The sequence below is a fragment of the Parasteatoda tepidariorum genome, chromosome 3 (assembly GCF_043381705.1).
Source record: "Parasteatoda tepidariorum isolate YZ-2023 chromosome 3, CAS_Ptep_4.0, whole genome shotgun sequence".
In the NCBI taxonomy this organism is placed as follows: Eukaryota; Metazoa; Arthropoda; class Arachnida; order Araneae; family Theridiidae; genus Parasteatoda; species Parasteatoda tepidariorum.
The window spans coordinates 88,694,122-88,708,124 of record NC_092206.1 but is presented as its reverse complement, the minus strand read 5'-3'; the positions used below and the strand labels follow the sequence as shown (position 1 = coordinate 88,708,124).

At 28.5% G+C, this 14,003-nt stretch overlaps 1 protein-coding gene across 1 annotated transcript in view; it reads right to left on the bottom strand.

The window, feature by feature from the left end:
* Nucleotides 1–14,003, bottom strand: part of LOC107455996 (mind bomb 1) — a 48,730-nt gene that overhangs the window by 18,668 nt on the left and 16,059 nt on the right. Inside the window, exons 11-12 of the mRNA XM_071179268.1 lie at nt 13,340–13,569; nt 32–118 (exon numbers count right to left, since the gene is read on the bottom strand). Of these exons, the coding sequence (XP_071035369.1) occupies nt 32–118; nt 13,340–13,569 (317 nt within the window). The remainder of the gene's footprint in view (nt 1–31; nt 119–13,339; nt 13,570–14,003) is intronic.

Sequence of the window (14,003 nt, the reverse complement as noted above, 5' to 3'; positions counted from 1 at the left end):
AAGCTCCATGTTTGATGCCAATGCAAGTTACGATAGTTTCTTAAATGGTACAAGTGAAAATTTATCGCCATCAAATTGTAAATCACTTTCCGACATAAATGCAATAACAGACATAGAACTAAAAATAAAATAATAAATTAAAAAAAAAAATCCATAATTTTTAAGGAGACTAAAGAGGAGAATTAAATTTATTTTTCATAGACCTAAAACATAAAAGAGGTTACATCACGATAAACTTTCATTAAATTTTAAAGAGTCTTGTTTTTAAAATTTAATTTCCCAAGAGCTATTTGACCGATTTTCCACAAATTTTATATTTTGCCACGTAAGATTGCTTTTTTTAAATTATGTATAAAAAATTGCATACATTACAAATTAAATTTTTTTCCGACTATTATTAAAAAAATAATAATAATTACTGAAAGTTATTTCTTGCGTGGAATTATCTTTGGATAAACGAATTTTATAACTGTGTGAAAATAATTTTCAGTTCTCATAAAAAGTTCACGAGGTTTGGCGAAATACACAAAAATTAGATTTAACAAATGCCCAAGCTTTGAACCGCTTTCCTGACTAACCTGTTGGGGCCATATTTCACAGATTGCTCCTACCCCCTTATACCTTGAGCGACAGAAATTCTCCCTCGAAAATAAGGTATGTTTATTCAGAGAAAGTACGCTTTTGTGTTTGATTTCGTAACTTAAAAAAAATTGTCTGCTTCAATTAAAATATTTGAGGTCACCCTCTTGGACTACCAAGATTGAGTCCCAGAACGTGCAGATCAAATCATTAGATTAAAAGTTATTCAAGGTGGTCCGGTAACAGGAATGCTAAAAATAAACCGGACTCCGGTTCATTTTTAGCATTCTCTCGCACATAAAATGCTTTTGGAATCCTATGTTTAAATCTTTTTTTTATCTTTTTAATCTGTCAAGATAAACCTTAAGAGCGTAGAGCTCTTGTATATAGTTTGAACAGTCTATTTGACGACAGTCTAACAGAATTATTCTACTGTTGCTGTGCCGTAAGCCATTAAGACAAGGGGTGCGATTGTTCTTGTTTTTAAGTGGCGCCATCTATAACCAATAATTCGACTTCTGCCATACCCATACGTCACGGGGCTGACTTATTTATATACCCATTCATTCATCCGAAGATCGTGATTTTGACCTGAAACAGAGAACGATTAATCTCGAATTAAGTACCCCCAGAGGTTTAATTTGTTATGGGACCATGGGGGACTCTGTAACAAGACACATTTAACGTGCACTAGTCACCAATTATTATACGCGGAGTCTTCAACGGCTGGATTCGAACTCCCATTCTCACGAGCATGAGACTAGCTCCCTGCCAACCAGGCTATCCCGGCCATTATTCTACTATGCTATAATGCCTCAAAGTAAACAGTATCACATATTTTAAATAAATTAATCAACTATAGCTATAAAATAAATCTGTCGCAAAAGGCGTGGAAGTTGTAAGATCACTGCGTCACCTCGGAGATGACCCAATGTTTTATGAAATTAAAAAGCAAGAATGTAAGATGGAACCTGGGTAAAAACGGAAATTTAATTTCGATGCAATTATATTTTCGAATTAAGAGGACATAGTAATAAAATATCACAAGTCACATAATAAAACAAACTTTATATTTCACTTATTAATATTAAAAGATTGTTAACAAAATTTTCACCTTTATAAATGAAAATACATGTTACATTGTGCGTTGACTAAGTTCGTACAGGAAAAGCTATTATAAAATTCACAAAATATCACAAAGTTAATAACGTTATTTTATTACTAGCCCTTGATAACGTTAGGTTTATTATAACCATCCCCCCCACCCTGCATTTTTAGAAGACAGACCGATTTCTATGATACACTTCACAAAAACGCAACTTAAAACTCGATTAACTGTTTCTCTTTATTCGAACAGTTTCTCGGCAATATTATTCTTTAGCGAGAAATAATTATCCATCAAGACAAGTTCATTGGCGAAAGATTTTCAAAGTGGTGAAAGAGAAAAGCAGAAGAACGGAATAAAAAGGGGGGAAGAGCGAGAGTGACATCATAAGCATCTCAGTTCATTCAGCCCCAGACTTTTCAATTGATGAGATGCGAACGGTACAGAGAAAGCGAAAAAACACAAGCGGTATTAAAACAAGACACAGGCAGTCATGATTATCAATTACTGCAAGCGGGAGAAACGTGGTAAAAAAAGAAAAGAAAAAAAAGTTTCAAACAGAGGCGCCTCTGTTCGCTCGTCTGGGATGCATGAATCTCCGGATGTGAGAGCGTTTGAAGTATTTCTTTTTTTTTAGCTTCTCCATCTCTTATCGCGCTAAAAAGTGCAATAATCTTCATAATCATTTATAACAAGGAATAACTAACCCACGTAAGTATTATAACTATAATTATCTTGCAATAATGTTACCGTTTTAGAATAGTTGGATAAGAGTGACTGATTTTAAAATAGTACAAGTGGGGGACTTGAAAGGAATTGTAAAATAGAATAATTAATGTTACCACGCCCATATACATAAACGAATAAATGTAACTGTTTCTTGTTTACAATCAAATAAAATTACTTCTGAAAAATAAAATAAAAGAAGAAGCGTAAACTGTTTTATAACTCTTTTAGTTCAGTATAAGTTAAAAGATTCATCTCGGAATTATTTAGTTATCTTTCTTTGTATTATTCCTGATTATTTATCTACTTTTCCACAGTACGTTTTTTTTTTATTAAAGAAAAGAAAGCTTTATTAACTAAGCTTTATCAACTATATTAAACGATAAAAAAAATGAGTAAAATTTTAAAATTATTAATTTAAAAGCCACTTCTTCCCAAAATTTTGTTTAAAAAATTATACAAGCTTTATTCTAAATTTATTAATTAAAATAAGATTATTAGATGAAAGTCTATTTCTTCCCGCTGCATCTAAATTACAACGCAAGCCCTTTTAACTTATTGAAATCTTAATAAAAGCACATAAAAATAAATTCCCAATACCTTTAAATTTTCGGAGGAAACCTTTGAATTAAAATTTAAAATATGTTCTCACAACCTTTTAAACTAGAAAAGGAAAAAATCTTCAAAAAGCGGCATTTTTTTGATCGCTAAAAGGGGTGAGCAGTCAAAATAGGGGCACACACAGATTTCTATTTTGACAAGAGTCTTTTCAAGCACCGCGAAGCTATTGGCGGTGTTCTTTTGAAGGTAGTATCATTTGAACTGTGATGTGGGCCAGGATGAAATACAGAATTCTCAACTACGCTACTCATTTTGCAAATTCATATGGCGTTAAATCGCCGATATCGTGTTCAATAGATTGGAACTTTGGATCATTGATATTAAGGTGAGTAAATATTTCACTATTTCTCGAAAGAAATAACTTATGAACTAATAAGAAAGAAAACACTTGTGAGCATTTATTAACAATGCGTTATCCGTGTGATAGATATTTTTTTCAAAAGGAAAACTCGCTCGCCAACCCCCGTGATTGCTTCTCAATATCGTAATTTTTTTATTTCCTCAATAACGTAAATATTTCCGACAAAAACACTGAACATTTTGGTTTTAAAATGTTCAATTATTGTAACTTTATGTAAGAATCTTTCGATAATGTGTCAAATGTAACGAATAGATTTCAAAAATATTAGCGTGTTAGTGATGGAATTTCTGATCTTTTCAGAGTTTATCTATTGAGGTGTTAATATACGTACATTGGGTGATTTATTAAATTATCTGACTCTATTTGAAAAAAAATTAGAAAAAAAAAGACCATATAATGCAGATTGAGAGGCTCAATAATAAGAAATAAATGCGAAGTAATTTACTAGTTGAAGATACTTTTAACAATTCAAATAAGGAACTGTTTTTATTGCTATTTATTCGTTTTTATTTTTAAAAATGTCTCTATGAATGTTAATGTAAATTTCTAATGAATGTAATTTCTCTATGAATGAATGCTCTCTTTTCCAACTTTTGATTGATATCTACTTGTGTAAGACGTTATAAAATAAAGATCTCGGGAGGGAAAATAAATTTTTAACAACAATAGATAAATAGTCAATAAAGCAAAAATAAAGTTGGTAAAAAAAGGTCGAAAAGTCATGATGTTAAATTTGCAATAATTTTCGAACAAGAAGAATTTCGTTAAAATTATAATACGAAAATGGTCCTACCATATGTCAAATTTGATCTCTTCAGTTGCATTTCAGCGGACAGTAGATCGATCAACGTTTTTAGTTGATCGATATTATTTTATTCAAAAATGGTCGAAAAAATTTTGATTTGTAAGGTATAAAATTTTTTTACATCATTTTAAAGTATGCAATTTTACACGATAAAATACAAAATTTGAGCGAAACCGCTAGAATAGCACCTGAGAAATCAAATTTTAAATAAGCGACTTCTATTTCGTAAGAACTATTGATGCGATTTTGCTCAAATTTTTTCAGCTGGAGTTGCAGACTTCCTACTTTTATTTACTATTATTTAGTTTTTTATTCATAATTTTTTTTTACTATTATTAAATAAAATAACGAATATTTACTAACATTTTTTGCACGGAATCATCTTTGGGTAAACGAATTTTATAATTGTGAGCAAAAATATTTCAACTCACTTAAAAGTTGTTCGAGATATGGCGAAATAAGCAAAAAGTAAAATTAAAATTTGGAATGCGCCCTTGATCAAACTATGGGGACCATATTTCTCAGATTGAAGCTTTGGGGGTCAGAAATCCGCTTTTGTGCCTAGAGAGAAAGTACGTTTTTGTGTCTGTTTTCGTAACTTAAAAATATCGTTTGAACTAATTAATTAGCATACTTGAAGTCACCCTCTCAAACTATGAAGATTGAGTTCCAGAACGTGAAGATCCGATCATTAGATCAAAAATTATTCAGGGTGGTCCAATTTTTTTTGGCGCATTGTACCTCGAAAACTGATAGCGCGAATTGTCTATAATTATGAAAATTTTTTACCCTATGATAATGTTTAGCAAAAATATAATCTTTAATAATTATTTATAAAATTCGAATTATAAGGTGTGATAATTTATATCAAATTATGCAAGAGAATGAGCCATTATTGAGTGTGTGTGTCCATTATTTTACTGCAGTGAAGAAACAAACAAGAATGAAGAGGAAAATGCTGACATTGTCCAGACTGCCATGCTTCTTTACATCCCATATTTTCCCATATCTAATGTGTATGGAATGTGTTGAAGTATGGAATTCTGGCAAATTGTATCAACGGCTGGTCGACACAAAATCAATTGATGGCAGTAACTGACACAAAGGCAGAATGAGTGAGTATGATATTACATTAAAACTCAATATTTATACCAGGAAAAAAAAGCAACGGTTGATGTGTGTAGGATTTCTCTCTCCATCTACTGATACGAAATGAAGTACAATTGACAAAATAAAATAATTTTTAATCAAATGATCGGAATTTCCCGAATAAGATGTAGTTTGAGGCGATGATTTAAATACGAAAATGTACTTTCTCTGAATAACTATTGTACCTTTCTTATTTGCTGACAAATTCGATTTTTTTATACTTTAATACATGGCATAGAAGATTTAGTTCAAACAGACATCATGGAAAACGATTGGAAATTAGAAGATTTTAATGTTCATAGATTTTGAGTATTTCTTTTATATGTACAAAATAATCTGCTTAAATTTAAGATTTAAGTCAAGTCTTTTTTTTTTCAAACATGATTTCATAAAAAAAAAACAATTTTATAAAATCATGTATTATTTTTCAATATTAAATTTGACAAGCATCGTAAAGTACTGAATGAAGATGCAACGAATATTAGACAATCCCCCCCCCCCAGCAATTAGCCATTTTTTTTTATTTATCTTAAATATTTCTAATGGATAACATAGATTTTTCCCTTTACCCCCATATAAATAATACAGCTACACTTAAATTAATTTCAAAACTGATTAAACTTACTAATGTATAAAAAATAATTATTAAAGTTTTTTCTTTTTAAAAATGTTGCTATTGGGCTGATATTTTTAGGCCGAATATTCAGTATACGGCTAAATCAATATTCATTATATTGAATTTTACGGCTCAACATTTATACGTCATCTTATTGTAATTTTTAATGACATCTTATGTAATTTTCAAAAATTTTTTTAATCGGCAGAATGACTTTCGAGAAATAATAAAAATTTGCTTTCGAATTCAGCACTCGGAAATTGTATATTATAAAAATAATGTTTAAATACTCTAAACAATCGAAATGGACTTATAGTTTTACAAAAAGGTGCAAAAAGTCTCCAGCATTTGATCAGATACAGAAATTTGGCAAAAAATGCAACCAGAGAAAATACTAATCATATTTATAAACAAGCTATAGAATTAAAAATTTCCTTTACAAAAATTATTGCATTCAAATTGTAATTTTTTTTTTTTTTTAAATCATTAAATAGTTTTAAAGAAATCACACGCATAAAAGTGAAATTATTTTGTTAAGTTAATTCTAAAGCAGTGGGAAAATATTGGAGAGTGGGAGGGCGATATTATATATACCCCCATGCATAAGTGAGAATTCAAGAGCTCAGAGAAGGACCTCCTTACCCTATATATTCAACGTTTATGATGTTTGTACAGTGTGCTGAAGAAGAAGAAAAACTTCAACATCCTGGATAACTTTCGATTAAATGATCGAATTTTCATGCACTCAATCTCAATGGTTCGAGGGTCTAATCTTATATATGGCAATTAATTAGTGCTGATGACATTTTAAGTTACAAAATAAAACAGAAAATGCTCTTTTCCTGAATAAACATAGATTTTTTTTTAGATAGATTTGGATTCCTTATTCCCAAAATATAGATTGTAGTTGCAATTAGGGAAATATGGTCAGTCAGGAGAGCGGTTCAAAGTTTGGATCCTAAAAATATCAATTTAACTTTTTGCCTATTTCACTACATATTGAGAATTGAAAAATTTTTGCTAACAATTATGAAATATGGTTAATCCAAAGATAAATCCATGCAAAAAATTTTCGAATTATAAGGTATACAATTTCGAATATCCGATTCTTAAATTATAGAGAAAGCCGCAATCTAAGAAAAATGGTCTTAATAGTTAAGGCAGGAGAGCAGTCGATGGTTTGAACCCCTTGATGTTAATTTAAGTATCATCCGCGATAGCTAATAGAAAATGTTTTGAACACAAGTATAAATTTCGTTTCTATTTAATAGGAAAAAAGAGAAAGAAATTATTTTTAACAGAAAAAAAGAAAAAGAAATTATTTTTAATGGTCATACATTGCATTTTATTATTTTATTTAATAATAGTTGAAAAACTTTTGGATTGATTAGGCTAAGCAGGTATGGATGGGCAAATTTTTAAATCATTTTAAGGAAAGCAATTTTATGTCAGAAAATACAAAAATTTGAACAAATCAGTTGAGCAAAATATGACTTTTTTAAAATTTGTTAATTTAGAAGCTATTTGACTGACTGTGCTGAAAATTCATATTTTGCCATTTAAAATTACATTTTTTAAAAAATTATGTAAAAATCTGTATACGTTACAATTAATTGTTTTCAATTATCTATAAATAAAATTATAAAACGCAATAAAAAGTTTTAAAAAATTTTTTTTACACGGTATTCTTCTTTGCAAACGAATTTTACATTAGTGGGCAAATTTTTTTTTTAAATGCATTAAAAAAATTTTCAATATTTGGCAAAAAATACAAAAATTTAAATAAACGCTTGGGGGTTCAAACTTTTGACTGCTCTCCTGCATATTCGAATCATATTTCCCTGTCACAACCCCCCACTTTTTAGGGGTCAGAAATCTGAACTTTTGATACTAGTTTTATTTCAAATTATAAGAAATTAGTCAAAAAAATAAAATCTCAAATTTAAATAATTTCGCTTTTTCTTGAGATTTTTTTTTAAAATTAAAATAGGAAGGAAAAAAATCAGAATTTAATTTACATCAGACTCAGCTAACTTTTTATATATGGACACCAATACAAATTAACATTTATTGATTATTCTCAAATTTTGTACTTCTAATTTATCCAAATAAAATATTCCGAACATCTATATGTGTTCTTTCCAGTGCATGAGTATGATAAAAAGTACAGTGTGCCAAAAATAAAAAAGGACCACCCTGAAAAACTTTAGATTTAATGATCAGATCTTCACATTATCATAATTGGCAGTTCAAAGTTTTGACTCCATAATGTTAATATTATTTTTTGCATATTATGCTACATTTCGAATACTTTTTAAGCAAATTGAAAAATTTTTAAACACAAAATTATAAAATTCATTTATCCAAAGATAATTCCATTAATTTTTATTGTTTTATTCAATAATGGTCAAAAATATTTTGAATTGTAAGCTATACAATTTTTTGCATAATTTTAAAGTTTGTATGGTATATATGCACGGTATAACATGAAATTACATGGTATAGTATGAAATTTGAGCGAAACCGCTCAAATAGTACCAGAGAAATAAAATTATCATTAAACGACTTTTTTAAAATTCGATTTCTTAAGAACTATTGAAGCAATTTTGCTCAAATTTTGTCAGCTGGAGTTACAGACTTTTTGCTGTTATTTATTATTCATTTATAAATTAATTTATTTTTTATTTATCTAATTTTTTATCTAGTTCTGCCTCACTCTGTTATAAAGATCTATAAGGATTTTTTTTCCCTTAAAAAAAGACAAATCTATAAAAGCAATAAAAAATTTTCCATCTGTTCAAGGTATAGGTAACTCTTTCTATTTAAATTATGTTTAATACTAGGCTGAGTCAAAAATAACTTCTGGTATTGGTATCTAGATGATTATGGGTATAAAAGAAAGCTTTTTTTTTTTAACTAAGACTTTCATTTACAACCTTAATAAGCTTTAGGAATATTATTTAAAATAAAAATACCTTATTCTTAATTATTGCTTCATTTTTTGTCATAAATTGTAAGTAAAAAAGAAGTTAAAAACTTTTTTCCTCAAAAGTTTAATTTTAATAAAGTTAATGTGTTTTTAAATAAATATTTTGGTTGCATAGTATATGTATTGTATATTTAAAGGAGATGCAATTACTTTTTATGTTGTAACTTATTATCTAATAAAATTTATATTTAATACTCTATCCTGTAATTGCATTTTAACCCACTGGCGGTTAAGGAAATGGGCAAAATTGGGAGAATGTTTCTCCCCTACACACAGTTCCCCTATCAGTTAACATGGGAAAAGACTTACAANTATCCTACAATTTAGACACGTTTTCTTTATGAATTTTTTGTCTCAATAATCATATATTATTAATTGGTCAAAGATCGAAGTGCACTCATGTCTAGTGGATGTGCATAGTGAGGTTTGTAAATACTTTCACATTTTTACAATTAATTATAAAATTTTGAAAAAGGTTAACGTAAACCTAAAGGACTAATCAGGTTAAAGGTAATCTTCAAACGAGAATCTCATTTAAAAATACTGAGAAATTATAGATTAAATAAACATAAGACTTTTGATTATCCTATTTTTAATTTTGATGAAAATCTAACAAGATTTAGAAATTTAACTTAAGTTTAGAGCTGTGAGACCTAAGTGTTTTGAAATTATAATACACTGTTAGGCTGATAATTAAGTCACTAAGAGACATGGTTAAGCCTAGTACATCTTAAATTAAAGTGTTGATTCAACAAATAGAAAAGAGTTTTTTGGTACTTTTTGGTTAACCTGATGCAAGTTTAAAAACCATTTTTTTAATGCTTTAGGACTATTTCAATAAAAAGAGCAAAACAAAACTAAAAGTCTTTATCAATATACCAAAAGGCAGAAAAAAGGGCATGGTGCAAAAGTTTAAAAAAAGGGCATTATTATTCTAAAAAGGCAATAATTTCTTTCTATGGGCTTTGCACGTTCTATTAAATAACATTGTCAATTAGTAAAAGAATTTTTTTTTTACTTTACTATAAGTAGCAAAGCAATCATTAATACTAATTTTTATTACTAAATTAACATATATATCGAGTTAATGAGCTAATTAGCTTAGTAATTTATTTAAAATGCATGTACAGATTAATAAAATAATAAATGTATGTTTTTGAGTTTCTGTAGTTATGATTTAATAATTAATATGATTAATAATAATTATGATTTAATGATAGTGGAAGTAACTGCAAACTTTCAAAGACACTTGCAACAAGGGGGTTTGATGGCTATTTTTCCTTTCCCATATAAATCTGTGTATTGACAGCAATGACAAACTAAATAAAAAGAGTTAAAAATAACAAAAGTTTAAGAAATCCACTGTAGAGTTTGAGGAAAAAATAAAGGGTTAAGGAAAGAGGATATGGAGTATATTACATCAGGGCACTAATTTACTTCAGGGGCAACAGAGTGGATTCTTTCAACTAAAAGGGCAGCAGGGTGCTGCGCCTTGTTTACCCTGCCTAGAATGAGCTCTGATACTATAATATTTACATTCATCAAAAATTGGCCAAAAGAAATACAGTGGAACCTGTTAAGTTGACCACCTTCGTATGTTGATCTTGCTAACCAAATGCCAAAGAGGAAGAAACAATTGTCTCTTTATAAGTGTACCACCAGAATAATTAAACAACAAATTGTTGCCCCACGTGTGTTCAACTTAGATAAGTTAAAAAAAAAGAGTAATTAGTAATTTAAAACAATAAACAGAGTAAAATTTAAGTAAACCAGTAGGTAAAGTAAGTAAGCAGGTAGTAATAGTTCAGAAAGAAATTACAGACAAGCTTCTAAAATAATTTTTTAACAGTTGGAGGAAGTTTTAAAATCTTGGTATTTATATTTAATATCCTTTCAGCAACAAAGTGAAAAAAAATTTTTTTTTCTTCTTTCTTCTTCTTAAAGTCAAATATACCAAAGCGACGTGCAACCTAATTTGAAACAACAATCAAGACAAATTTTTAAATTTCAAGACTCAGAAATTTAATAGACTAACAATTTTTAGGCAGAGACTTATTTCAAGTTCTCTTCATTTTACATTGTTGCAAAAATCTCTATCAAAAACTAGAAATTCTATTATTTAACTAGAGAAGGAAAAAAAAACTGCAATAGCTTGAGAATATTAAGTTCTTTATATCTTGTTCCCCAATGTACTACATCGGGGTAACAGTAATAAGTTATAGGATGGGTTTATGGTTATTAAAAAAGTTTAGAGTGAAGCATTCACTCAATAATAAGTAACCTTGACTATAAGCATATGCATGATTCAAACCTCGTATACTTTGTATGAGTTTTTAGCTCTAATTTCAATCTATCAAATTTTTCATTACTCAAGATAATTTTGTTTTTCCATACATGCCAATTCCAATGCTTTAAAATGCAGAAGAATTACAACAAAATTGCAGAACTTTACAATTGTTATCAGTTTTTATTTCTTATTCAAAAAATTAACTATATAGTTATTGGATTATAAAGTTTTAACACAATTAATTTAAATAAATTCGAAGTTTGATCTTTTAAGAACAATTGATTGAAAATATTCGCTTTAATTCTTTGTTGAATAATTACTGAATAAATTACTAATAAAAATTTTCTTTATCGTGAAATATTCATGTTTTATACATCATACCTTTAAATGGTATCATTTTAAATAGAGATTTGTTTTTAGTAAAAAAAGTGCCAGAAATTTGGAATTCTTTGGTCCTAAGGGCCTATAGCTTCCAAAGGCTAGCAGAATCAATATATATATACATATTACTAATTCTAAGCATGTACAAAATTTTAATGTATATTTTCAAAATGTTGGTCTTCCACTAACTATCATATGAAAATTTTACAACATTTTTTATTTATTATTAAACTATTCTTTAGTAATGTATAATTCTTAACTATGGCATAATTTTAATGTAAGAGCCATTTTTTGCGATAAACTTTTACTTTTTATAGTTCATGTCATGAATCTAAAGTAAGGTACCTTCGTCTCTTTAAAATTAAAATAAAAACTAGTGTAATTTTTTGCAATTAATAATGAGGAAACTTTAGTTTGAGACAAAATCTATAAAACGGCACAATTTGAGGATTCCTACCTAGCTTTAAATTAAACTTCTTTAATTTTTTAAGAGCCTGCTTAAAAATAAAGACACGTTAGCACAGCATTTTAATTCTTCTTGTTCATATTTAAATGATTAAAGCATTTATTCTCCTGAAATTTATTTCCTGAATTTTGAGGTATTTCCTGAAGCAGTAAATACCTCAAAAATTTTTATGTCTTAAATAATAAACATTGGGAAAAATAAAAAAATATCAGATCTTTATTGTTCTAGGATACTAATGTATGTAATGTAGGATACTTAATGGTTCGAGGTGACCTCAAAGATACTAATATATTAGTGCAGATGATATTTTAAATTAAAATCAGACACAAAAACATTTTTTCTCTAAATAAACATACATTTTTTTCAACGGATTCGGATTTCTGGCCTTCAAACCATAGGGGTAGTTTTAATAGTTTGGCCAGGAGAGTGGGCCAAAGTTTATACCCCTTGATATAATTTTACTTTTTGCACACTATTATGAAATTTGTTTATCAAAAGAGAATTCCTAGCAAAAAATAACTTTTAATAAGTATTTGTTATTTTAATTAATATTAGTTTAAATTTTTTTTAATAGTAAGGTATACAATTTTTTACATAATTTTAAAGAATATAATTTTACATGGCAAAACATGAAATTTGAGTGAAATTGGTTGAATAATTCCTGAGAAATCAAACCTTTAAAGACTTTTCAAAAAATTCGATTTCGAACAGATTTCGTTACTCTTTAAAAAGTTGCACTCTTAATTCACAATTTGAAATTTTTCTGATCATTATGAAATAAAATTTAAAAAAACTAACCAAATTTTATAATTGTGTGCCAAAATGTTTCAATTGATAAGGGGAAATACGCAGAAAATAAAATTAACATTAAGGGTCCAAACTTTGGGCTGCTCTCCCAACCAAACTATGGGGACCCTATTTCCCAGATTGCAATAACCCCCTATATTTTGGGGGTTCGAAATCCAAATTCAACAACAAAAAAAAGCATGTTTAGAGAAAAAACTTTTTTGAGTCTGATTTCGTAACTTAAGATATCGTCCGCACTAATTAAATTGCATATTTGAAATCACCCCCTTGAATCATTAAGTTTGAATCCTAGAGTGTGAAGATCCGATCATCAGATCAAAATTTATTCAGAATGGTCTGTTTTTTATTTAGCACACTGTACATTTCCCCTTTATACTTTCAAGATTGCTTAAATATAATATGCATGATGTAAGACATTCAAATGTAGCTCAAAATATTAATTTTGGCATCTTAATTAGAGTAGTGTGAAGAATATTCACCTGCAGGCTTGGACGGCAACCTAGTTCAAGAATACTTCTAACAACCCCAACATGCCCTTTATTCACAGCAATATGAAGAGGAGTTTGCCTTCTTTTGTTTCGAGCATTGAGATCAGCTCCTGCTCTAGCTAACAACTCCATTACTCCTGGCTCATCACCAAAAGCTGCATGATGGACGGCACGATCTCCATCTTTATCCTACATTACAAATAAACAAGGAATAAATACCAGTTCATTTTTCAAGATTACCTTAAAAATTAAGAAAACCTTTTAATAAGGAATAGAGTTGGTGAAGAAACATGCTTCCAGATTCATGGCCACTCAGAAATTAAGTAGGTAATTTAAAAAAAAAAAAGTTTATTAAAAATAAAACATGCTAAAAACAATATTCAAATTTCGAAATTAACTATGTTTCATTCCTTTAAAAGTTTGAATGCTTAAAGTGTAAATTCTAGTTACATAATATTTTGCTCCAGTTCAATTTTTTCTAAAATATTAAGCAATATGTTATGCAAACAAAATAAACACTTATTTCCATTTTCAAAAGAAGATTCTGACACATTTTAAAACATTTATCATAATTTTGAGTAGCAATAGCAATTCAGATTGATTTAATGGGTACCAACTTGATA